The sequence below is a fragment of the Corvus moneduloides genome, chromosome 21 (assembly GCF_009650955.1).
Source record: "Corvus moneduloides isolate bCorMon1 chromosome 21, bCorMon1.pri, whole genome shotgun sequence".
NCBI classification, from domain to species: Eukaryota; Metazoa; Chordata; class Aves; order Passeriformes; family Corvidae; genus Corvus; species Corvus moneduloides.
In genome coordinates, this window is record NC_045496.1 from 3201014 (window position 1) to 3225197 (window position 24184).

The window sequence follows — 24184 nt, forward strand, 5'->3', positions numbered from 1 at the left end:
ATTTCTACAGGCATGACTCCTCTTTTACACAACGTTCAACATGCTGGCATCCATACAAACAACGAACTGTTTTTTCCTTGGTGCACAAAATGTCACTTACTTGCCATCTGCTAGGTTAATGCCTCTAAAGAGAGGATAGTCTTCTGGGCCTGGCTTTCCTGTATGGTCTTCATACAGGAATACAGGAGATCTACCCAACTCCACACCAATTTGCTGGATCCCTTGCTCATTGTAAATTGAGATCAAGAAGGACTGACCTCCTTTCTTCGCTTTTACAGTGGTTAGAATGGAGAAGTCCTCTGGGAAGGGGGAAGCTGGAGTGGAAAAGCAAAGAGGTTAGTGAGGCTTCCTCAAAAAAATCAATCCCTACACGAACAGTCTGCAACATCAGCAGCCCTCAAAATTTATACAGGGCCAGGTGAAGATCTGGCTTTTCCCCAAATACTCTGGAGTGAAACCCCTGTGCTGAGGAAACAGAAATTCTACAAAAGTTGGCTTAAATTTGTATTATTTGCACCCAACCCTTCCTCAAGAAGCTCCCCTAAAGCTTTTTAGGAGACAAGGCAAAAACTTTCTGTTATGTACATCATTGGGGGGGGCTCCAAATGGATTTAAGATGCCAAAGGGACACAGGAAATCAAGCATCAACACAATCTTGAAGGGTTTTGTTTAAGGGAGTAGGGAATTGCATCAGGACTTGTCCACTCCAGATGAGAACAGAGGAATTTGTGGTTTTGGCTTTCAGGGTTGCTGTGGACACACACAAAAAAATCTGAGAAAGGAAATAAATCTGGCAATCAGTAGAAAATGCTAATTTGTTTGCTTATTAAACAGCATCTCATTTCCTGCTTTTTTCTCCTCTCAGGAAAGAACTGGGTCTGATCACAGGTGATTTCTGTCTTTATTTCTGCAAGGTTTTCAGGATTAAAGCCATGAAATCCTGTCAGTACATGGTCAATCTGCAAGGCCAGACAGACACATCTACAGTTTCGAGTCAATCTGGGCATCACCCTCTTGCAGAAACCCAAACTCCTCTGTTTGGCTTTCTCTGCCACTCAGACCGAAAAAAATGTGCCCAGACTGAAAATCCTGGATGCACACCCCAAACAGGGCAGCTTAAAAACCACCAGGAGCACTCCTAAAGAAGATTTCTTGATCAAATTATACACACAACCCCCTCAGATGCTGCATTTCAGAGCATGGGCCTTGCAGGGAATCTCCTCTTGGAGGTCCAGGCTTTCCAAAACAAGGATTGCTTTGTACCTCTGGAGAAATCTTCAGGCACAGCAGGGCAGAGCAAAGTGGGGCAGCCCCACCGTGGGGTTTGTGACACGTGTGGCACTGGTGGCACCCAGGGGACACAGGGATCCCGTTTAAACTGCAGATGGGCAGCCAAATAAACCACAAAAAGCATCAAGCTCAGTGCCCAGAAGCTTCAAATAGATTTTCTTCACTACTTTAGATTTTTCCTAGATGGCATCCCAAGGGGATTTGACTCAGGGAGGGGATGAGGAACGTGGCAGTGGGGAGTTCTTGGCACCACAGCAAAGCTGGAGTTCAAACACAGAGGTCCTGAGCTCATCCTCCTCCTCTTCTGCCTGGGAGGTGCTTAAATTTTTAGGAAGGAAATGTTTTAAATGTATTTATCTGCCTTCAGCAAGGAAGGGGATGAGGCAGGAGCTGCACCAAAACCAGAACTGCTACAGAGCAAAGGGAGATAACTGAGGATACCTTTCCAGCAAGTTAACCCCCCTCACCTTGGGTAAATAACATCTGGGAAGCAGCAGAAAGCAGCACTCTGCAGAGAGGCCTCCCAGTCAGGAATTAAATGCCATTATAGCCTGATTTATCGCCAGGACACAGCCCCGGATATTTGGCAAAAGCAGCACCCGATTCTGGTGCCTCCCACTGGATGCCCTGAGCTTTATCCCCCTCCCCTGTGCACAAACCCTCCTGGAGCACTGAGAGAGGACCATATGCCTTCCTGGCTCCAATTACAGCCTACAGATTTGGGCCTTTTATGTAAAATAGTTCATGTCCAAAATTTCATTAGGAACCCACAATACAGTACCTTTCAACTCGGACAAGCTGCCAACTCATTAAAAAGCTGCTTTTAATTTTTTTTTCATTATTATCAAAATGTCTCCATGGTGATGCGAGTTTCTCAACCCAAATAATCATAATGGATGAATTATAGCTGACATTACTCTGTTACTGCTCTGCTGTCCTGGCAAAATAACAATGCCTGCACTGTCAGAGCCAGAAATGACCCAGGCTGCTGCAAGATGGATGAAAGCACATCCCCACCCACCCCAATACTGATAAATACATCATCATAAATACACCAAGCACGGAGAAATTGACCCAAATCCCTCCAAAACAATGGAGACATCCCTCCAACAAAGGCTTTGGGATGGAGTCCTCCTCTTTGATTCACTCCTCAAACAAGCTCACGCTGTGAGATGCTGCGCATCCAGCGCTGCACCAGCGCGGGCTCTGGCTCGGCATCCCCCTCCCACCCTGTGGCCAGCGCCTTTCAAAATTGCTCCAAGGGACCTCCTGCAAGGCAGCAGCATGGGGGGGAGCCCCCAGTCCTGTTGAAGCTGAAGGAGCTCCAGGGTGGGCACGGTTGAATCCGTGGGATGCTCCAATGGATGAGCCGGAGTGAGGCTGAGCCTCTTCTTTCTCGAGCAGCACGGTTAAAGGCTCTTGTACAACCTCGTGGGCTCTGAACAGGGCAAGTTGTGACCTTCCTCCTAATCCAGGCATACCCAAACACAGCCTAAAACACAGTCCTGCTCCTGATCTGGGAAGGGCAGGAAAGCTTGAGCTGCTGGATAGCAAAAATCAGGAAAAGCAGGGAGTTGATCCCATTCCTGGCACAAACACAAAGCGAGAAGGTGGCATTTCCAGAGCCTTTAAAGTTTTCCCCTTCAAAGGAAAGCTGTTTTCCAATGGTGTCACCAATTTCTGGCCTTTTCCTTCATCTGAGGAGACTCTCAACTGTGCAATGGCCTGTTTTCCTCAGGGGTGACTGCTCGAGCTCTAACAGAGATTTCTGAGAAGGCAAATGACAATTGCAAATTTGATGGGAGCACACAAATGACATTTTGCTGGCTGCCACTGAAACCCTGGCCTTTCTTGCTTCTCCTGGAAGAGCACAGATTTTGCTGGGAAGCAGGACTTCTTTAGGGAGCCGGGGCAAAAAGCATCTCAGCAGATTTTTCTCACTCTTTTGAGCTTGAAAAAACAAGTTTTATATATATATATATATATATATATATACACACACACATACATCTTGCTTTGATGGCTGTGGCAGCAGAATGCAAAGCCCATGAAATTACATCTTAGAAAAGCAGCAACTTCTAATTAGCACAAAATATTCTGTGCAGAGCTCGTTTGCCAAGGGTGCTCCAGAGCAGAGAGGGAAAGTTCTGCTCCGACCCACCCTCCTGGTGACACAAAAGCCTTAAAACCACATTCCCCCGGGAAGCTGCCCTGCAATTACTTTGTTATCTTTATCCCCTCTCTCATTTGGGGGCGGGAGCTGAAGTCACATCTTGTGAAGGAGATGAGGAAACATCCGTGGATCTGCTGGAAAACACTGGGAGTCCTTCGCTTGGCTCTTCCCTACTTCCTGAGCAAGCAGCAGAGAAGCCTCAATGACTCTGCAAGTTTCCAGGGGGACTGAGCTGCTTCAAACACCCCGTGCTTGCCCAGGTGATGAAATGATGGAAAAGCTGCTCCATAAATCCATCCAGATCTTCTCACCCGAGGAAGATGCAAGCCAAGAACTCGGTGAGGGTGAGGATATAAAAGTAACAAGGTAGGAGACAACCAAGAAAATCTTCTACAATGCTGAGTTCCCTGCTGGGACCAGGATTCAGTTCTCTCAGGATCCAGTTCCCTGCTGGGACCAGGGTTCAGTTCTCCATGCTTGAGTTCCCTAGGTCAGAGCTGCTGTGATCCAATCCCCTTGTTAAATAATCAGCCAGAATATTCCAGCCTTGTTTTTACATCTTCACTTCTTGCTGGTTTCTGTTACATAAAATGACCAGGCAAGACTCCACAGTAGCTACAGAAACTTCTGGCAAGCTCTCAGATCCACTCCAATTGGATATTCCAAACTGGAACCATTTCCTTTGAACACTTTTGAGCTTGTAGACACCAGGCCTAAAATTCTAACTCATTTCAGGAACGTGACATGAAGGCACAACCTGTGCAGTTGTGAAATTATCTGTGATCAGATAGAACTTTCCTGCCCTGGGCAGCAATAAAGCCAAATTTAGGGTCTGGTTTGCCCTTCCGCAGACACTTAAACCCAGCTTTAGGCCAGACTGAGCAGCTCCTTTGCTAAGGGTTGGCCTTGCAATGATGTCCAGCCTGACACACGTTGCACTCCTCTATCTCCAGGTCAGGCTGAGTTTTTAGGTGAGACACAGCCTGTGCTCCTGCTCACCACGGATTAAATGTAATTATTGTCACAGCAGGATAATAATGAAGGCTGAAAATAACCTCAACAACGAGGGAACTGCAGGAGGGGAGGGTTGGAAGCACATCCCCAGCCCAGCCTCAAAGTCTTGATTTGTGCTTCTGCCAGGCTGGGGCTGATGGATGCCCTGGTTAATTAAGAAGCACTGCTGGTGGCACAGCCCATTAGCTCGGATTTAGCCAATCCATTCATCCCCTCCCAAGCACTGAGGGAGGACGTGTGTGCCCTCCTTGCTTAAATCCCCTCCTGCCTCCCACAGGAGGCACAAGCATCTCCTTTCTGCCGCCTGCCAAACCTGCCTCAGCAAAGGCGCTTTTCTCACCAAACCAAGTCCTGCCATGCCTGATTCCAGCATCCCAGCATTCCCCCAGGTGAAACAGGGACACCTGGAAGGCTTGGGAAGGAAGGATTTGGGTGGTGACTGCATCTCTCAGGCAGGGAGGAGTTTGGGTCCACAGCTTCCTCTCACGAACACATTTGACTCTGTAGTGATTATGCCATGGCCTGAAAAATTCAACTCAGGCAGCAATAAAATGGTCAGTGCTCCTCAAGGGCTTTGTGCCTTCCTCTAACGAGCCTCCCATCCCTTCAAACAACTTTCCTCGGGACATCTGTTCCTGTGGGACAGCCTGTTATTTTTATGTGGTGATTATTTGTGTTAGGAGAGACACCACAGCCCCAGAACCAGACCCCACTGTGCTTGGCACTCCCCAGGCACTGAACAAAACACAGCCTGTGCTCCTCTGCCTCCTCCAGGGCTCTGTCCCCAGCTGGGTGTCACCCTGTGAGAATGAGGAGGAGGAACTTTCCAGTCTGGGAGGGAGCAGATGTGGCACTGGCCACATCTTGTGCAGTGACAGCCACCACCTCGTGCAGACACAGTGATAAAAGGATATTATTTGGTGGCTGGAGATCTGCAGCCCCCTGAAACAGCACAGCCACTGCAAACACGCTGGGGAAATGAAGGAATTACACAGAGAACAGGATCAGACACTTCCATGGGATAAAGAAAAAGCTGGACTCACCAGGATACAGCTGCTTTGTCGGGGCACTGAGCTGAGCATCTTTTGTTACTCTGTAAGCAACGTCTGCTTCTTTTGAAGATCTTCTGCTTGTGCAAAACCCTGTGGTTTTTGTGATACCGTCAGGTAAATTATGAAAATCTAACACCTTCAAGAGGTCTGCGGGTTCAGCTGCAAACAGAAAAGGAGAAAGAAGAATTAGGAGACAACAGGAGTGGCACTGCTCGGCTCCAAATCAGCCTTGCAACACACAAATCAATCACCACAGCCTTAAAGCCAGCTGAAATCTGCTTTCAATACAAGGTTAATGCCAGCTGCAGAGCTGGGCCGTGGTCAAAGGCACTAATTCAGGGCAGAGAGGAGCAGCAGAGCAGCTGTCTGCACCAGGGCAGGGGGCAGAACGCACTGCCCTGTTTGTCCCAGGAGCTGGATTGTCCTGGATGTCTTCACCCAGCCTCCATCACTCAAGTACATCCTGAAGATTAAGCACCAGGCAGGAAATTCCTGATCTGAGGGAAAGGCTTTAAACCAAGCACTTCCCACCACACCAATACAAACCTTCCCGTTCTTTTGGCTTAAGGTGGCTGAAGCAAAAAGTTATTTGGAAGCAAACACCTGAGCAAGGCTCCCTCGAGGGACAGAGATCAGGCAAAACAATCACACACGAACCCACAGTGGCTGGGATGACAGGAAAACCCACAAGGAACGTTCTGGGATACGAAGCAAGGCGAGGAGGCAAAGATGCTGCACAAGTCCTCCTCAGGCAGCTCAAGCCCAGGCAGTTGCCACCAGGTATTCCTCAGGTATCCCACGACACCAGGATTCCTGCACAGCCACCAGTGCACCCAAGTGTGCAGCTGGATGGCCAAAACCCCACAGGTGCTTTACAGAAAAGGGAAAAAACCTGAGTTTTGATTCATGGTGTGCAGCAAAAGGCTCCTTTCCTCACTCACATCCCATTAGGCTCTGATCCTGAGGTTTTAATTAATGAGGAGACCTTGCCTGACATCCCACACCAGCACAGGCAGAGCAGCTTCACCTCCAGATGTTCAGGTCTCTGGGACATCAATTAAGTCATGCAAGTGAAGCATCTTGTTAGCTTCTGAATCTGCATCTCATTAACTTCCTAATCTGCTCTTGCTCACCTCAGGAGAGGTGGAGGCTCCAGAAGCAGAACAGCCAGACCTGACTTTAAACCCTTAAATGAAATTATTTTGAATTTTGACTCGGTAGCTGGAGCCAAATGGTGTCAGAAACATGAACCAGTCCAGCAGGGCCCAAAGCAAACTGGGCTGCACTGGTTTTGGCTGGGGTAGGGTTAAATCTCATCCTAGCAGCTGATACGGGGCTGCATTTGGGATTTGGGCTGAACACAGGGCTGCTAACACGGGGATGTTTTCATCACTGCTGGGCAGGGCTTGCACAGAGCCGAAGGATTTTCTGTTCCTCTTTCATCAGGCTGGGGGTGCACAAGGAGCTGGGAGGGGACATTGATCCAAGGGATATTCCATGCCATGGTGGAGAGTGGGAAAAAGAGGGGGACACTTGAACTGACGGTGTTTGTCTTCCCAAAAAAATCATTATCTGTGCTAAAGCCCTGCTTTCCATGCCCAGGGGGAGGGAGAAGAATTCCTTGCTTTATTTGCCCTGCTTTACCTATTAAACCACCTTTATCTCAACCCACAATTACTTTTTTTTCCTCCCTTTTTCTGATTCTCTTCCCCATCCCACCTGGCTGCATCCATGGGGAAGGGCTGCACCGTGTCCACGAGCACTGAGCACAAGCAGCAGTGGGAAGAAAGAGCACAGACAGACCTTTTCCAATACCACAAGTTTTGGTTACCAATAAGCTCAGCCCAATGTTTGCACGGAAAATTGATGTCCATTGTTAGGCAGCTTTGAAAAGTTTCCACAATCCTGAGAAACTGGGCCCTCCATGAGAGATTACAAACACATGGCAAAGCCAAGGGAACAGTGCAGATAATAAAGGAGCTGAGGGAGCCTGGCCTGAGCAGCAAACAGCTGGAATATTTCCTCATCCCTCATCCTCATCAGGCCATGCATGGATGACACGTTTGTCTGAGCTATCCTTGCCACTTGGATCCTCCCGCTGCCTTCAACTACATTTTATTCCACACAAAATACCTGCACATCTACAGCCTGAGTCGTGTTCAGGCAACCAAAATGCAATAAAACTCCATCCTTGCTTCCAGTCACAACCCTGTGCTCCAAGAGCTGCAGAGCAGCCAGCTCCTAAGCTGCCTCCAACATTTATTTAGGGAGGAGAAGGGGGGGAAAGGCACAGGCAAGGGGAAGAGATGTGAATTCCAGACTCCTGACATCAGCTGGGTCCCCATGCCAGGTGTGGGGGGTTGGAGCTCTGTGTGCACATCCAGAGGTGCTCGCAGGAATAGGAACATCTGCAGAGGAATCCATCCTCTGCATGGATTTACCTGTGCGGGCGAAAGTGCCCCTGCAGCGGTCACAGGGAAGTGATGGAGCCTCAGCGGGGGACTGGAACCCCTCCAGGAGCCCACCAGCCACAGGTTTGGAGCTCCAGCCCCTGTCTGGAGCCCTCTGAGCAATCCCAACCCACCCCCAGTGCCCTGGTGCAGCACTTCTCATCCCTAAAGGACGATCCAGGCACCTGCACTGCCTCCAAACACGGCAATTCATCTTCATTCCCCAGGAAGATCCTCTGTGCCTCCAGAACGATGATGAATTAGGGCAGAGCGAGCTATGAAAGTAGAAAACCAGTCTGGCGCTGCACAAAGCAACTGAAAAGCAGGCAGGTGACCAGCAGGAGAGGGAATCCTCTGCTCCCAGTGTCCCACCTCTCCTGGAAATCAGAGAGGAGGTGAGGAGCCAGCCAAAGCCCCACAGCCCCCTCATCACGGAGCAGCATTTCAGCAGCAGGAAAAGCCCCAGCCCTGCCCACAAAGATGAGCTGCACACAGCAGCAGCTCTCACTCCTGCCCAGCCAAGCACTTCAGTTATTTCCACCAGGATTTTTCCAAATCCAAGCGCAGCAATCTCCTGTAGGAGCTGCAAGGGCACCGTGCACAGGAGGACAGAGACCTGACTGACTGAATTCCAGGGGATTTCTTACAGGTTTGCTCTGGGCTTGGCCTTCAGCCGAGAGCTGAACGAGCTGTGGCTTTATGAAAGCTTCCTTTTCACTCTCTGTGTCATGAATAACATCCCTATGCAGCATCTCACACAGGAACATTCTTTGCTCGAGGTGCACAGAGCTCCCCTGAGGCACCAGCTCAGCCCCTGCTGGGTCAATATGCCCAGCACACAGAGAGACAAACCCCAAACACCCCAAATTTTACCAAAATCAGACCAGAGGTTGCCCCAACAATCTGCAAAGTCCTTGATTAAGACCGAAAAGGAGCCTGACTTCCCATTTTAACTCAGCAGAGAAGGCAGGGTCTGAGCAGGTTCTGCAATGCCCAGAGCAGAAATAACGGTGCAGAGCACTGGAGGAAGGGACAGAGGGAGAAAAATTAGTGCCAGAAGTCTGGCTTTTTTTCATTTCCAGGGAAATGGGGAACAAAGTGATTGTCCCATCCCTGGAAGTGTCCAAGGCCAGTTGGACAGGACTTGGAGCCACCTAGGCTGGTGGAAGGTGTCCCTGCCCATGGGACCTTCACCACTCTGTGATTTGGTGATTCTGTGAATGACTCAATGAGGAACCAACAGTGGCAAAAAGAGGAATTAAATCCCCAATTCCTCCACCACCACAATTAACCACAACCTTTCTGTGATCACCTGATTCCCAGCTCCTTAAACACCTGTTAAAACCTGGATCAGAGGCTGCTGATATTAAGTTTATCACTCTGCCCTGACCCAGCAGTGGCCAACAGAGACTTTTTCTCTCTCTCCTTTCAATATTAGAGCAAACCAAGCAGGATTCTTTGACACAAACCCCTGGCTTTGGGCTGGCCATCCACCTGCCACCACTACAGCCAAACCACCCTCTTGGACTCAGCCAAGAGCAGAAAAATCCCTCCAGAACTCCAAAGGAAACCAGAATTTAAGCCGGCATTAACATCCACCAGTGGATATCTGAGCCCACCAAACCCCCCTTGCCCAGGAGCAAACCCCATTTCCAACTCTCCTTCCCCTGACTGTTCTTTAAGACAAATTTTTAGAGGAGAAGATGCCTTAAACCCTGCTGCTCCTTCAGGATATGTGCAATAACAAACAAGGATTTTATTTCAATCCATTACACCTGTCAGTCACAGAGCACAGCACAACCAGCTCTGCTTCAGCCACTGCAGGGAAGGGCAGGGAAACGCTTTCTCCACTCAACCATTATCCAAAAGTTAAATTATTTGATTTCCCATCCTAATTTTTGGTTTTTCCTCCTAATTCCATCTTCCCTGGCCACGGCATCCCACGGGGAATGCTGTCCTGTCCTCGAGCACTGCTGCACGGGCTCAGGGAGTCAGCCCAAAGAGGGCACACACCACCAGCTCCCCAGCTTGATGCTCTTAAAAGGAGGATGGAGCAGCATGAAAATCAGGAAAATAGTTAAATAGTATTCACCCCTCAAAAAAACCCGACAAAACAACATCAAACCAAACCAAAACAACCCCCAAACAAACCAAAACAACCCCAAACAAACCAAAACACTAAAAAAACCCCCCAGAAAATCCCAAGAACCCAATGGAAATGTTGCTCTTGAAATTCGGTGTAAGATGGAGCTGCAGCTCCTGCTCTGCAAATCCCAGCCTCAGCCAGCAGTCATTAATCTAAGCCGTATTTATGCCTGTAATAATAATTTTTAACACCTGAAGCAAAGCTCTTGAACAACCCCAAAGCACCGCTGTAAGTCACTTGTGCGTTACTTGTGCATCTCTGTGTTCCCAGCGTGTGAAAAATTCCCGAATCACGGGCACCAAACCTCCAAACAAATCGCATTTTTCAAGGTCGTTAATGAAATGCTGATCCCCGAGGAAAGCCACAGTGTTTAAACTTGTCACTGAGCTGAGGGCTGCAGCTCCTGAGGATCACCAGTGCTGGGAACAGACACTCCCTGTGTTGTCCCAGTTCTCCCAGTGCAGTGAACTGGGCAGCACCGGACGAAAGGAAAAGCCAGGCTTCTAAAAAGAGCACGGTCTGGATTCCAGGGAATTCTAAAGCTGAGCTCTGCCCAAGCTGGTCTATGAACCTGCCCATGGCAGGGGTGGAATGAGATGAGCTTTAAGGTCCCTCCCAACCCAAACCAGTCTGGGATTCTGTGACAAAATTTATGGGATTTCCTGGAATCTTTCTTCAATTTTTTGCCTTCCACCACCCTTCAAAGTGGAAAAAACTCATCTTGAGACACAAATTTCCTGTGCACAGCTGCCCTGTTGTTAATGCCACAACTGAGATATTTGGGGGTCTGCAGGAGGGGTCAGCAGCCTGGAACAGGAGAACTTTCTTCCATATTCACTTTTGGAGCAGCCAGAGGACATCCCAAAGCCCTTCAGGACTTAATGCTGCAGCTCTCAGTCACGCTGTGGTTGATGTGCAGTGGTTTGAGGCCATAAGGTGAAGGACGAATAACCATTCCCAGCTCATTCCAGGTGCCCTCTGCAACTTCCCCATCCTTTACCACCAGTCCCACCAGGCTGGGGATTCGCATCCCAGCAGCAGGGATGTGGATTTGCTGGGATGTAAAGCCTCCTTATAGGAACAAGCAACAGAAATTCGTCGTTTATCTCCCAGCAAGCAGTGACAGCAAATAAAGGGAATAAGGATTATTTCAGGAGCAGCATCTCCTTGAAAAGAATTTCAAGATGCCTTCCACTATCCCAGGTTGCTCCAAAACCCATCCAGCCTGGCCTTGGACTCTTGCAGGGATGGGGAATCCACGATTTCTCTGCACAGCCTGTGCCAGGCCTCCCCACCCTCACACAGAGGCTATTCCATATTTTTAAGGGAAAAGGTGTTTTCCAGCAGAACCCCAAAGCATGAGGGGTCAGAGCAGCTGCTGAGGGACAGAAGGAGCCATCTGTGATCCCAAAGCTTTAATCCCAACGTGGAAAACCCATCCAAGGTCGGGGTCCCTCCATGAGGGAGCTGAGAATTCCCACGACAGAGGGACTGGTGCTCCACATTGTTCCAAAAAAAACCCTTCCCCTTCCAGCTCTACCAGCCTTGGCTTCTTTAAGCACTTTTCCAAGATATTCTTGGCCCTACATAAACACTCAGTTATTGCCTTTGGACCCGGGAAGGGCAGAGCCCTTTCCCTGGGCTCCAGGTTTCTCACTCCCCAGAGGTTGACAGGAACATCTGGGCTTAGATTTGGAATTAAATACAAAGAGGTATTTATACATGATATCCTAATTTAGGTATATTCTGTTTTATTATCCCTAGAGTTCCTGTGTCAGATGCACAAGAAATAAGTGAGGACTGGAAGCTGCTTCCCCTTAGTGATGCTTTTTTTATGGAGCTGGGAGTCTCCTTTTCAGGCTTCTGGGATTTCAACAATTTTGACTCCTTATCTAAACGCTTTTCACCACAGCTGACCCAGCTGCAGCCCTGGGATAACTGACTAAAACAGGGTGGCAGAGGCTAAAATAAAAACCAGGGCCCAAAATAGGGATATCAAGCACCACTTGCCGTTGCTCCAGCATCCTTTGGATGGGCTTTACAGAGCCTCTTAAATTCTTCAGCACCCCAGCAGCCCAATAAACCACAATTATTTATTTGGGCAAAGAGAAAAGGCATTTTAAGCAGGAGAATCGAGGAATGCGAGCTGCAGGACTGAAGTTTGTTCCCTAGGAAGGGGCAGAATAGAGGGAATAAATAAAACCCAGCTACGGAAGGGGTCAGGGCTCATCTGCTCCTCCCAAGAGCTTCCACAGAGCTGTGTCAATTCACACTGCTCCAGATTGCAGAATATTTCACCAATGACTCATGACATCCCCTTATTTATTTATTTTTTCTTTTAAAAAAGCCCAAATAGTCCCAACTGGGAACAAAGGAAACCATTGTGCAGGGTCAGATTGGAAGGATCCTATGTATAATCCCAAAAGGAAAAGAAAGAAACCCAGAACTGACACTGGAGCAGCTCAGAGACTCCATTAAACTCAAAAAAAAATCAAATAATCCCTGTTCCTTTGAGCAGAAATCCTTTTTTTTTAATTAATTTTTTAAAAATAATCAATCATTTGGGTTTCTAACAAAGCTAACAGTGAGCAAAGAGCAAGGTTTTCCTTCATGGAATATAATTAAACAATCTGCTGCAAATTCCATGCAAAACTTACAGATACAATGCCCAGAAATCAGGCAAATGCTGAGGATTTGGGGGGAAATCCCAGCCCTGTTCAAGGGCAGCAAAAATTCCGCACATTTTAAGAGCTGAGGATTTGGGATTCTCCCCTGGGAGGAGGAAAAAAAGAATTCATCAGTAAAAAGATGGCTCAGAGGAGGAGGATGGGCTTTTCCTGGAGCAGATCCGGCCAGGAAAATCCCTGTCCCACGCCAGCCTGGGAGCCAGGACATGTCCCTGCCCAGCCAAGGGACAAATCCATCCCTGGACACTTGGGGACAGCAGCTGCTCCAGGACAACAGCACCCACACCGGGTATTTTGCCACTTTCAAGGATCTGCTGCCCCCCATAACCACAAATCCAGGGAAAAAGCAATGAGAAAACCCCAGGGGACAGGGGAAGAGGGTGGTGGGGTCCCTAAAAGGGCAGGTCTGAGGGTGCAAAGGCAGCGCACAGCATTTCCCTTTCCCTGCTCGTGGGCAGGGATCAGTGGGATTCTCCCTGGGTTTCCCCAGTTGGCCCCAAGGCAGGTCCAGGGCACAAATTCTTCCTTGCTGAAGGAAAAGCCCCATCCATGGAGCAAGAAAAGCACAAAGCCTTTTAGGGCAGAGCCCGAGTGAAGCCGTGTCACCCTCTGACCCACATCAGTGACTGTTCAGCGTCCTGGGAATTTTTAGGAGCTCGCCCTGACAGCGGGATCGGAGGAATGAGGTGAATCACCAGCTCCAGGGGCCGTCCTTGCTCTCCTCACATCCCACCCTGCCCACGGGGCTGCTCCCATCCTGTCCCATCCCAGCCAGCCCTGATCCAGAAGAGCTTTCCAAGCTCCCCCCTCCACATGGAGCAAGTATTTCTGGGTCACTGTGACATTTTGGGAAGTGTTCCAGCCCAAATTTCTTTACTGGCAGGAGTCTTGCCCTTTGAACGACTGAGGGTGAATGGAGGCTGGAATTTTGGGAGCTGTGGAAGCTCCGAACTCACACCCTCAGCAGCTCCACAGATGGAAACGATGATGGAGCAGGACCCCATCTTTGGAATGATTCACTGAGAGCTCTTACAGGGAGCTGGGTTTAGGAGCAGCTCCTTAAAACCAGCCCTAAAGGGATGCAAGCCCTGTCCCTCCCACCCCCAGGCTCTGCTTTTTTACATAAAATCCCACTTTAAAATCATTGCAAGGCCCCTGGATTGCCTCAGCCCTCAGGGAGCACGTGGAGATGGACCAGCAAGAGATGGAAATCACATCCGAGGAGTCTTCCATTCCTCCCAAGGAAAACCTTGGCACCTCCTCTACAGGTGGAACATTGAGGTTTTCCAGGACTTTTGACAAGGGAGAATTGCTTTGAACCCACAGAGGGCAGGTTTAGATGGGAAATTAGGGATAAATTCTTCCCAGTTTCTCTCCACTGCCATGGGACTCACTCCTAAGCAATGGACTCAGGTGCACTTGAAGGTGGAAGAGGAAATTTCAACATTTTATCTTTGCTCTGAAGAGTCCCAGTGTTCCCAGACAATCTGGCACAGGGACAGCAGCTACATTTTCAAAGCAATTTGTAATAATCAACCACTTAAAGCCCTGCAAGGCTTAATTAGGGCCTGAGCTTGCGGCACATGAAGATCAACAAGAAGCTTTGCAATCAGTTTTAATGGGGTGCAGAACAGTTATTCCTGCAAGGAAGCATCCAAAGCTGGCAGGATCATCTCCCAGAGAAGGGCAAGGAGCAAAGGAGACCTGGCCTAAGAGCCTTGTCAGAGGCAGCGTGAGCAGCAGCCTCCTCCTCATGGCCTCTCTCAAAACTTCCCAAAAAGGAACAAAATTCACCAGCTAAAACGGAGTTTTCCTGCAAAATCAATTCCCTGCAGCCCTCTGGCTCGTTTTATGTGGCTGATGGTCTCCCTGCATCCCAAGGGTGTCACTGGGGTGGGAACTGCACCAGGCTGGAGCCATCCTACACACAGAGTGTTATCCTCCACCCAGGAAATCCCAGCCCATCCCTGTGGGGTTTATATGGGACGCTGGCAGGCAGCCAGCAGCCTCCGTGGGTGTCAGAGCACTTTGGGAACAGAGTGAGCAACAATTTGGGCTTTTTCCCCCACTCCTGTGCCAGGGGAAGCACAGCAGGATGCTCCAGGAGCCAACAGGAGCAGCCCGCAGCCTCACGGGATAACCAACACCGCGCCTCTCGACACTTCAGGGGTATCAAAAAGGATCGTAAAGCCACCTTTAAATGGAACTTTGTGCCCAGGAAAACACCACGGCAAAGGATTCTGTTCCCTCTCAGCATCTTCCAGCAGCACTCAAAGTGGGAGATGCTGAAGAAATCGGAGCAGGATGTGCCAACAGCCACGGCTGGAGCTGCGGTGTGAGGACACAGGGGACGAGAGGGACAGGCAGCATCTTTCATCTAGACCAACAAACCTGGGAAAAGCAGCCAAAACTCGGGGGAACATGAACGACTGTGGGATAATCCCCTCTCTCCAGCCTTCCCAGAGCCGTGCCCAGCCCTTTGCCGAGTGGCTGGGCCAGCCCTGAGCTTAATTAATCACATTAACACAAGCACCTGCAGAATCAGCATCACTTCCAGCCCGCTAAACCCAGCCCAAGGCAGGCCTCGCACATCACATCACCACTTCAAAGGCAGCAAATCCCCCGCGGGGCACTGCCCTATGCCCAGGTAAACCCGGCTGGGATGCTCCCAAAAATACAGGAACTCGGAAGCTAAAGACTCATTTTCATGCACTGCAGGTTTTTGAGTTGTCTGCAAAGTTAATGGGAGCAGGCAGAAGTAATTTCATTTTAAAATATTTCATTTGAGGATTTGAAAAAAGCCCAACGCTGAATTATTTCCAGCCCTACCCTATACTCCAATATTTCGACACGGGGAGAGAAATGTAAAACCAATTATTTCCCTCAGATGCTTAAACCAACCAACTCGGAGCATTCAGTTCATATCTGATTCTCCTCAAAAATACAGCCAGCAAGCAAATTTCAAATTAATACCTGCTTGACTTCATGAAAAGTGTTTCTGAAGCTTGTTTCCCAAAGTTTTCTCCGGAGCATTAATTCCTGAGTTTATATAACCCACACTGCACCACACAGGTGCTGCTTTCAAGGGAAGAGCAGGAGGAAAAAAAGCCCAGAATTAACCAGAGCTCCATCCATTCTCAGCCCCCAAGGAGCTGAGATGCCCTCAAGGGATGTTTTTGGGAGCAGGGAGACATTCACCACTTAAATTCCCCGTTCCCAGGGATTTTCTCACTTCTAATCCACATTTATCCAGCAGGTCTTGCTCCCAATTAGGTGTTTAAACGGATTTATTTTCGAACATCACCGGGGAATGTTATTTTACTTTAGGCCAGTGGAGGTTTTTTATAATAATATAGAATCTGGTGATCCCAAACATGCAGGAGAGGCTCATCCAAGCACAACATCCAGCTCCCACTCCTTCCCCATTTCCCATTATAAATAAACCACGGGTACAGGGTGTATTTCCCTGCTGCCCACGTTCCGAAATGGCACATTTTGGTGGGTTTTTACACTCAAATCCCGCGGTTCCTCCCCAGCCATCCCCTGGCCCAGGGAGAGGGTTTGTTCCTATTAACCGAGCACATCCAGAGGGATTAGGGCAGCGCCAGGAAACTCCTCTTCAGCCTTGACAGAGCTTTGTGATCTCTGCTCCTCGGTCATTAGGGGAGAAAGGCAACCCCATTAACCTCCCCTGAGCGGCATCTGCATTACAAACAGCGCTCAGGAGCCAAATCAGAGCTAATTACCCAGCTAATTAGCCGGCTCCTCCCTCCCCATCCCACCTGCCATGGGATACGAACCTCTCCATGGGGACACTAAACCCTCCATGGGATACAAACCTCTGCACGGTTTTGGATCCCTCTGTGGGGATCCAATTCTCTCTGCATGGGGATCCAAACCCCTCCATGAGTATCCAAACCTCTCCACGGGGATGAAAACCCTTCCCATGGGATCCAAACCCCTCCATGGGGATCTAAACCTCTCCCAGGCAGCAAAGCCACCCCAAAACCCATCCCTCGCTGCCATTTCCAAGAGCTGGTGGATCTTTCCTCACCAATATCCCCATAAAATCCTGGCTTCATCTGCCTGGAACCCACAGCTGCCACAATGGGGTTTCAAGGGGGGACAAAGGGCTGATTTTAAGAAATTCGGGTCACAGCTGCATGTTCTTTCCCTTCCCTCCTTTCAGATATTCCCTATTAAACCGGTTACAAGGTGACTGGGACATTGGAAATATCTGCTGCATTTAAGAGCTGAGATGTCATTTCAGGTCTCCCATTATCCACCCAGGAGGACTCAAACCCAAAGATAGCATCTAAAAAACTGAAATATGCTCCTATTAAAGCCAACAAGAAATATCCAAGATCCTCATCCAAAAAGCTTTCCCAGGACTCAACCCAAGCCTGGCCCAGACAAATATTTACATAATTATTCACATGGGTTTGTTTGAAATAAAGAGCCTTTTATGATCGTTACTTTGGCATCAAACATCTAATTAGGGGCCAATGACAGTTATAAAAACCACTGAGCTCTCCTTGTCAGCGCTGCTGCGAGAAGTGGGGCTGATGGCCTGGCCCTCCTGCTCCCCTGGGAAAATCCTGAGGGGACTGGGACAACGGGATGGAGCAGGAATGGCTCTGCCTCCTCTGGGAAACGGAAAATTGATGGGCAAAGGCACAGAAATGCCCACTCGTGGCTGCTTCAGGCTGTGACCCAGGAATTGGCATCTTTATGCCTCTCTGCTTCACACAGCCGCTTTTGGGATGAGCCTTTCCCGAATTCCTGCTGGGCACCCAGAGCACACCTGGGCTCTCAAGTCCCACACAAAATGTGGCTGAATTCACCAATCTGAGCAGATCTTCAACGCTTGAATCCCTTCGTGCTGAGTCTCACGGGAGGACTTTCCCCTCCAGAGGGTCCCTGCAAGTCCAGCCTCCAAACCCCACCACTGCCTCAGGTGCTGGTTCCTAAATCCCTTCCAACTTTGTGAAATCTATTTAAGAAGTGATAAACCGCAATATTCCCACCGCTGCTTCAAGTGTTCATTCCTAAATCCCTTCCAATTTTGTCAAATCTATTAAAAAAGAGATAGAACAGAACATTCTCTCCACTGCTTCAAGTGCTGGTCCCTAAATCCCTTCTAATTTTGTGAAATATATTTTAAAAAGAGATAAAACTCAACATTCCCACCACTGCTTCAAATGCTCGTTCCTAAATCCCTTCCAATTTTGTGAAATATTTTAAAAAGGAGATAAAACACAATATTCCCATCACTGCTTTGGGTGCTGGTTCCTAAATCCCTTCCAATTTTGTCAGATCTATTTTAAAAGAGATAAAACTCAATATTCTCTCCACTGCTTCAAGTGCTCGTTCCTAAATCCCTTCCAAGTTTTTGGCATCCATTAAAAATGAGATAAAACTGAATATTCCCATCACTACCTTGCAGGGAAGGACCAGGGACCACATTTGCTCCCTCAGTTTGCAGGTGGAGCTCCGAGGATGTGGCTCCCTCTCCCTCCCCACATTATTCCATGAGCTGGTGTCCAGCAAAGGATGACTGAAAAACTCATTATCACTCTCTAAATAACCTTTTTCCTTCTTTTTTCCCCCCCCAGGTTTCACTGTGCTCCTGAGGCTTTTCTGGGTGGGATTCATGGAAGTGAAAGCAACATTTGAGCACGGCTGGGGAAGGAGAAATGGAATTCTCTGGGGTTGTAAAGCTAAGCTGGAACAGCAAGAAAACTCCTCAGCCCTCGTGGTGATCTTCCCAGCCCCAGGATGGATGTGGAGAGAGGAAAATGGCACAAATGCTGTGTTGGGAGCTGCTGTTGGAACCAACTGAGGATTTCCTCATTCCTGGGGTGAGCAGTGTCCCATTTTTCTGTAGGTAAGGAAAGGACTTTGTATTTCTGTCTACACGGCATCTTTTTGGGGCTGTAAGCAAAATAAAACTCTTGGGTTGGGAAACACTGATTCCAGTTCATTTTTCCTTGCCTGGAACTGGTTCATGGCAGGAGCTCTTGGAACCAGGTTTAAAGAGCTCAGCCATGACTTTGATTTAATATTTGCAGACTGAAATTTACAGCAATTTTTAGCATCTGTAGGATTATAATGATTTTTTTTTTTGGTATCCTTATACAAACATACTCCTAGTGGTCCCAGAAAATTACACTTCTGCCTTCTTATCTGCAAGCAGGTAACTTAGATGGTGTAGGGTCCCTTTCCTGATGTCCCCTGACCTAAAATAGTGCCAAATTTGAGAAGGAATTCAGGATTTTATATGAGGAACAAGAAGTTCTCAGACTGTTCTGAGCTTCCAGGGCACAGACAGCTACAGAGAGACTCTGTAAAGAGCACAAAACAACACCTTGGTCTGCTGGCCACTAAAAACTGGGTATTTTGGACTTTATTTTGCTTTTTTGTTAACACTGAAGAGCCTGTTTGCCATCAGACAGCTGATTTCTCCAAAGGGAAACAAATAACCCCCAGCTCTGTAAATAAATCTGCTTTTAGAGGGGAGCTTTTGTGCAGAAGCCCAGCACAGCCAGATGCTCCCCACAGAGCTCTTCCAGGCCCTACATCCCACTGAGGAGGAATATACAGCTCTGCTTTCCCACAACCCCAAGTTGTTCCATGGCAATTCCTTAACGAGGCTGGCAGAACCTGGCCCTGAGAGATGGGCAACAAAAAATCTCATTTCAACACAGAAACTTTCATTTCCAGGGTGCCGAGCAGTGAAATCACAGCACAGAGACACAAACAAGATCCAACACCACAACCTCGGGCACCTCCAGCAGCAAAATCAGCGTCCCAAGCTCCAGGACTGAGGGATTTTGCTCCTGCACTGAATTCTGCAGCCCCACAGGAGGTTTTTGGCTCCAAAGGATTAATCCCACTTTGCTGGACTGAACACATTGGGGTTGATCTGTTCTCTGCCCATGTCTTGAGTACAGCACAAGCAGAGCCCACATCATTCTCAGCCTTCCAAAGGGTGCAAATGAGCAGCAGGTTAAAAACAGATGAGTGAAAAGTAGCAAAGAAATCAATACCCTGGCACATGAACCACTTCTTCAACTGCTCTCTCCACAGCACGGGGCATTTACCTTGACATTATCCCTTTAATTGCTTGAAAGGCTCCCAAAATCTCCTGCTGAATTAATTTTCCTCTGTTCTGATAAGCAGGGTGATAACACCAGCAGCCTCGAGCAGGAGTCAGGGAGAGTGAAGAGTGAGCTCCTGAGCAGCTCTGATTATCAGCCCTGCTGACCTGAGCAACCAATAAAGCTCTCCTTAATCACCCACGGTAGTCATTAAGTGTTAATTAAGCATGTGCTTTATAAACCTGAAACTGGAAGTTTTTCAGCCCCAAAAGCATCAGAAACTTTCCCAAAGCACCAGAAGCTGCCTCAGCTTCCCAGCCTCCAGCAGAGCCCTGGGATGACTCTGTCATTCCCTGGGGATGGCCACCAACATCCCCATTGCCTTATAAACACCACCCCAGGCTGGTGGAGCAGACAAGGGACAGGAATCTGCTCCCAAAAATCCACACAAAGCTGTTGTCACCTCCCTGCCCTGCCCAGAGCTGGCTGTGCCAAACTCACCTCCAGGTTTTCTCCTGGAGCAGCTGCTCAGCACCTCAGAGCGGGGTTTGGCTTTGGAAAACACCGAGGTTAAACAGGATGTGGCACTGTTCTCCCGTGCCAAGCACAGCCTGGCACTCAAAGGATCATCCAGGCAAAGGAACCAGGATGAGAAATCTCCTCCCAGTGCTGACTGGGATGCTCTGGAAGGACAGAACACTTTGGGACATGGTTTAGTGGTGGCATTGGGAGGACTTTTCCAGCCTAAATAGTTCTATTCTATGACAGCTGAGTCCAGGATGATTTTGGAAACCCAGCCAGCCCACAACACCCCCGCTGCGTGTGGCAGCAGTGCCACAGGTCCCACCCCAAGGCAGCAGCACAGGCAGGCAGAGGGAGGAAAGGCTTTTAATTTTGAAGCTGGATCTGCAGAGATATTGCAAGGACTTTGGCTGACAGGGCAAGCACGGTGTGGAATGGATGATAAAGGTGTCTGAGGGATGCTGCCCCAGCCTGGCTGCTGAAAACAGAGCTGGGAATGCTTTCCCACCCAAATCTGTGCCTGGAGGAGTGCCAGGGCTCTGATCAGCAGCAAAAAGGGGATTTGGAGTAATGAGATATTGATGAGGTGGGAAAACAGCTCAGCTGTGCCAGAGAGCAGATCCTGGCGTGGGGTAAATCAGCAGCACTCCCTTGGAATCCCAGCAGGAGGAGAAAATCACTGCAGGGAGAGAGATCCTCCACCTGGAGAAAGGTCTCAGCACATGACTGGGGTGCATGAGGAGATGCCAGGTCCTTCGTTTGGAAAAGCAGCCAGCCAGGAGGAGAGGACGTGCCACCAGCATGAATATTTTGCTTTCAGTGGTGACAGCAGCACCAACACCTTCAGGGAGGCAAAAACTTGTGGGAGCCACACAAAGAGCTGGAAAGACAACCTGGGCTCCAAGTGTGCAACCCCACAAACAGGAAATATTTGGGAGGGTTTGGAGCCTTGCAATTGAAGTTCTTCCCAACCTAACCCATGAGGGAGAAGATTTGTGTGAGCCAGGTAGGAATGGAGCTGATAAACTCCTCCAAAACTTCCCTCCCTGCAGGAAAAAAGCAGGGTCAAAGGGAAACCAAAAGATGAGCAGGGTCAAGTCTAATTAAAGGAGAGAGGAAATGTGACAGCCACAAAAGGGCAGGGGCTCTTTTCCTCCGGAGCCAAGGGTCCTTTGCAGAGCCCCAAAGCCCCAGAAGGCAGGAGAAAAGAGGTTCTTTGTGAGAGGGATGGGAAGCAGGGGTAGCTCAGAGGCATTACTGTACCTAGCACAAAAGAGGGGAACAATAGCGGGCGAAAGGAGATGGGGCCGTTTATTTTTGTGGGGGAGGTAAAGCAAGGCAGGGCTGGGATAATGTTGGGATGATAAAAAAATGGCCATGAGGAAGGGGAAGGATCAGCCCAGAGAGTGTTGGGAATGTGAGGTTAAAAATGGGGAGTCCTAAATTAGGCAAGGGAGTTCTCCGCTGGCATTTCCCCAAGGTGAATGGCCAACTGAAATAACACTGCAAGGTATCACCAGAAAAGAGGGAGAAGTGTGTCTGAGAAATGCAAGGGATCATTGGAAGGAGTTCTCCAGAAAAGCCCTTCCAAGGACATGGAATGAAGCAAAAGGCAGGGTGCAAAATAAACACGTTGAAGCACAGGCAGGGTTATTGTTCCTAGGAAGCCTCTCCACTCTGCCTCTCACCCAGGGGCTGCACTAAATGCCAAGCAACTCCCTGGAGCTCTGCAGAATTCCCAGAACCAGGACTGAAACGTGGGAATTCTCTGTGACTGCTTCCATTGCCACAGGAGACTCACCCACCCCAAATTCCAGGTGTGCCAAGAACTCAGAGCTTTCCTTCAGAGTTGTTTAAGCTGAAATTCAGTCCTGCCCCAACCTGGGCACCCAAATCCAGCATTAATCCCGGAAGTTTTGCCAGCTTCTGACCAGAGCAGCTTCTCCACAACCCTGCCCAGCTTCTGCAATTAAGGAATTATTATCACGGAATTATGGAATATCAGGTTCAAAGATCACCTGGTCCAAGCTTTTTTTGGGGTGATTCCTATCCCCAAAGAGCCTGAGGATTTATCAGGACATTAGCATAAATAAAAAGCCCCACAACATCATTTCCTTAGAGATAAGGAAGGGCAAAGGATTCAGGGTGGATACAGAACTCCTGGGATATCAGGGAACAAGCAGGAGAACTGCAAGGCCCTTCCCCGGGAAGCTGCCATGCACAGCTGGGAAGAAATCCAAGACAAAACTCACCTTTGATTCCCCAATCCATCCTTCCCTCACAACCATTCCCTCCCTACCAAGCCCAAATTTTTCCCCATTAACAGCTGGTCCATCCTGCTGCAAATCCCAATCTTTCCCCTGCTTGGGGTCACACTTTTGGGGCTGCCTTTCAGCTCCTGCTCGGGGTTGTGGTGAAACTGAGACAAGAATCCCCCTGTCACTTCAGCTCTGGGAGGCACTCATCCCACCGGGTTTGGCATTTGGGGTAACTGAGGGAAGGAACACGCTTCCAGCATCTGGGAAAGCGCAGGCTGACACTTGCAATCATTTGGGAATGGGGGGAAGTCGTGGTTGGTGGAGGGGAAGGGAAATGACACCTGCAGGCATCAACCCCTGCAGCCAAGCATGGCCCAGCATCACTCAGCACACGGATGAGCTACAGTGAAAGGAGAGAAATGAGGGAAGAAAGTACTTGGGAACCTGGAGACATGGCAAATGCTGAGTTCTCAGTGTATTTTATCCTCTATTTTAGAATTAGGAAGATTGATTGCTACATGGAGCATTTTGAGGTCCTCCTCGTCGCTAAATAAGCAATATATGAACAACCTGGTACTGGGGGATACCAACAGCTTAAAAGTGATCTGAGCACATTTTCTGTGCCCTCATTCCTAGCTCAGATGGAAGAGACACTTTCCATGGCTACAGGAAAAGAAATTTTGTCCTTAAAATGCAGACAGGGCACTCAGAGTGATCCCTTCACGAGCATGCTGAGAGATTATTCCAGAGCAAGGAGAAGGGAGAAATCATCCCCGAAAAACACAACATCGGCTGCATGCAGGACTCCGACCTGTGAGAGTCTGGGAAGGACTCTGCCCTTTCCCATCCTGGTCCCTTCTCCTGCCCATTCCTGCCCAAACCCACCAGGACATGGATGGAAAAAAGATCCAGCTGTAAGCCCATCACTGCCATGCACAAATGATAGAATAATTCTATATAAAACCCAGGGTATTACAGGTCAAATTCAGCTCAAGAGCAGCTCCTGCCTCACATCCAGCCCTTCCCTCCTCTCTGGGAGCCTTTACAGGTAATTTCACCTCCAGGGCTCCCCAATGATTATTCCCAACTAGACCTGACTTCCCAAAAGAATTTTTCACATTTAATCCTGTGTCAACTGACCCTGCACAGGCCTGACCTACCTGCCTGCACCACACTCCCTCCTCTGCCATTCCTGGCTCAATAAAACTGGAAGGAAAGTGTGGAAAGCTCCCCCGAAATGTATTTCTGGGGCACTTTTGGTACTCAGCACCAGAGAACCCAGTTCAGTTTCACAGAAGCTCCCTCTCATCCCCACCATCTATTTTTAGCCTTTTCATTGAATAAAACTGAATTTGGGCATTTTGCCACCATCAGAAAAATCATCAACCTGACCCCACAAGGCCCCACAGGGGCAGGCCCCAAATCTCACCCTGGAATGAAGCAAAGAACGGGGCAGATTTCACTCCCCCAAAGGCAGATGTTTCAGCTTAAT

General features: G+C 48.9%; 1 protein-coding gene across 4 annotated transcripts in view; it reads right to left on the reverse strand.

Moving 5' to 3' along the window:
* Positions 1 to 24184, reverse strand: part of COL5A1 (collagen type V alpha 1 chain) — a 134411-nt gene that overhangs the window by 98473 nt on the left and 11754 nt on the right. For 3 of the 4 annotated variants that reach the window (XM_032130510.1, XM_032130511.1, XM_032130512.1), the window contains exons 2-3: positions 5521 to 5688; positions 101 to 314 (exon numbers count right to left, since the gene is read on the reverse strand). In XM_032130510.1, the coding sequence (XP_031986401.1) occupies positions 101 to 314; positions 5521 to 5688 (382 nt within the window). Of the gene's footprint in view, positions 1 to 100; positions 315 to 5520; positions 5689 to 24184 lie in introns of those variants that run through there. The other variant, XM_032130513.1, reaches the window with a different exon arrangement.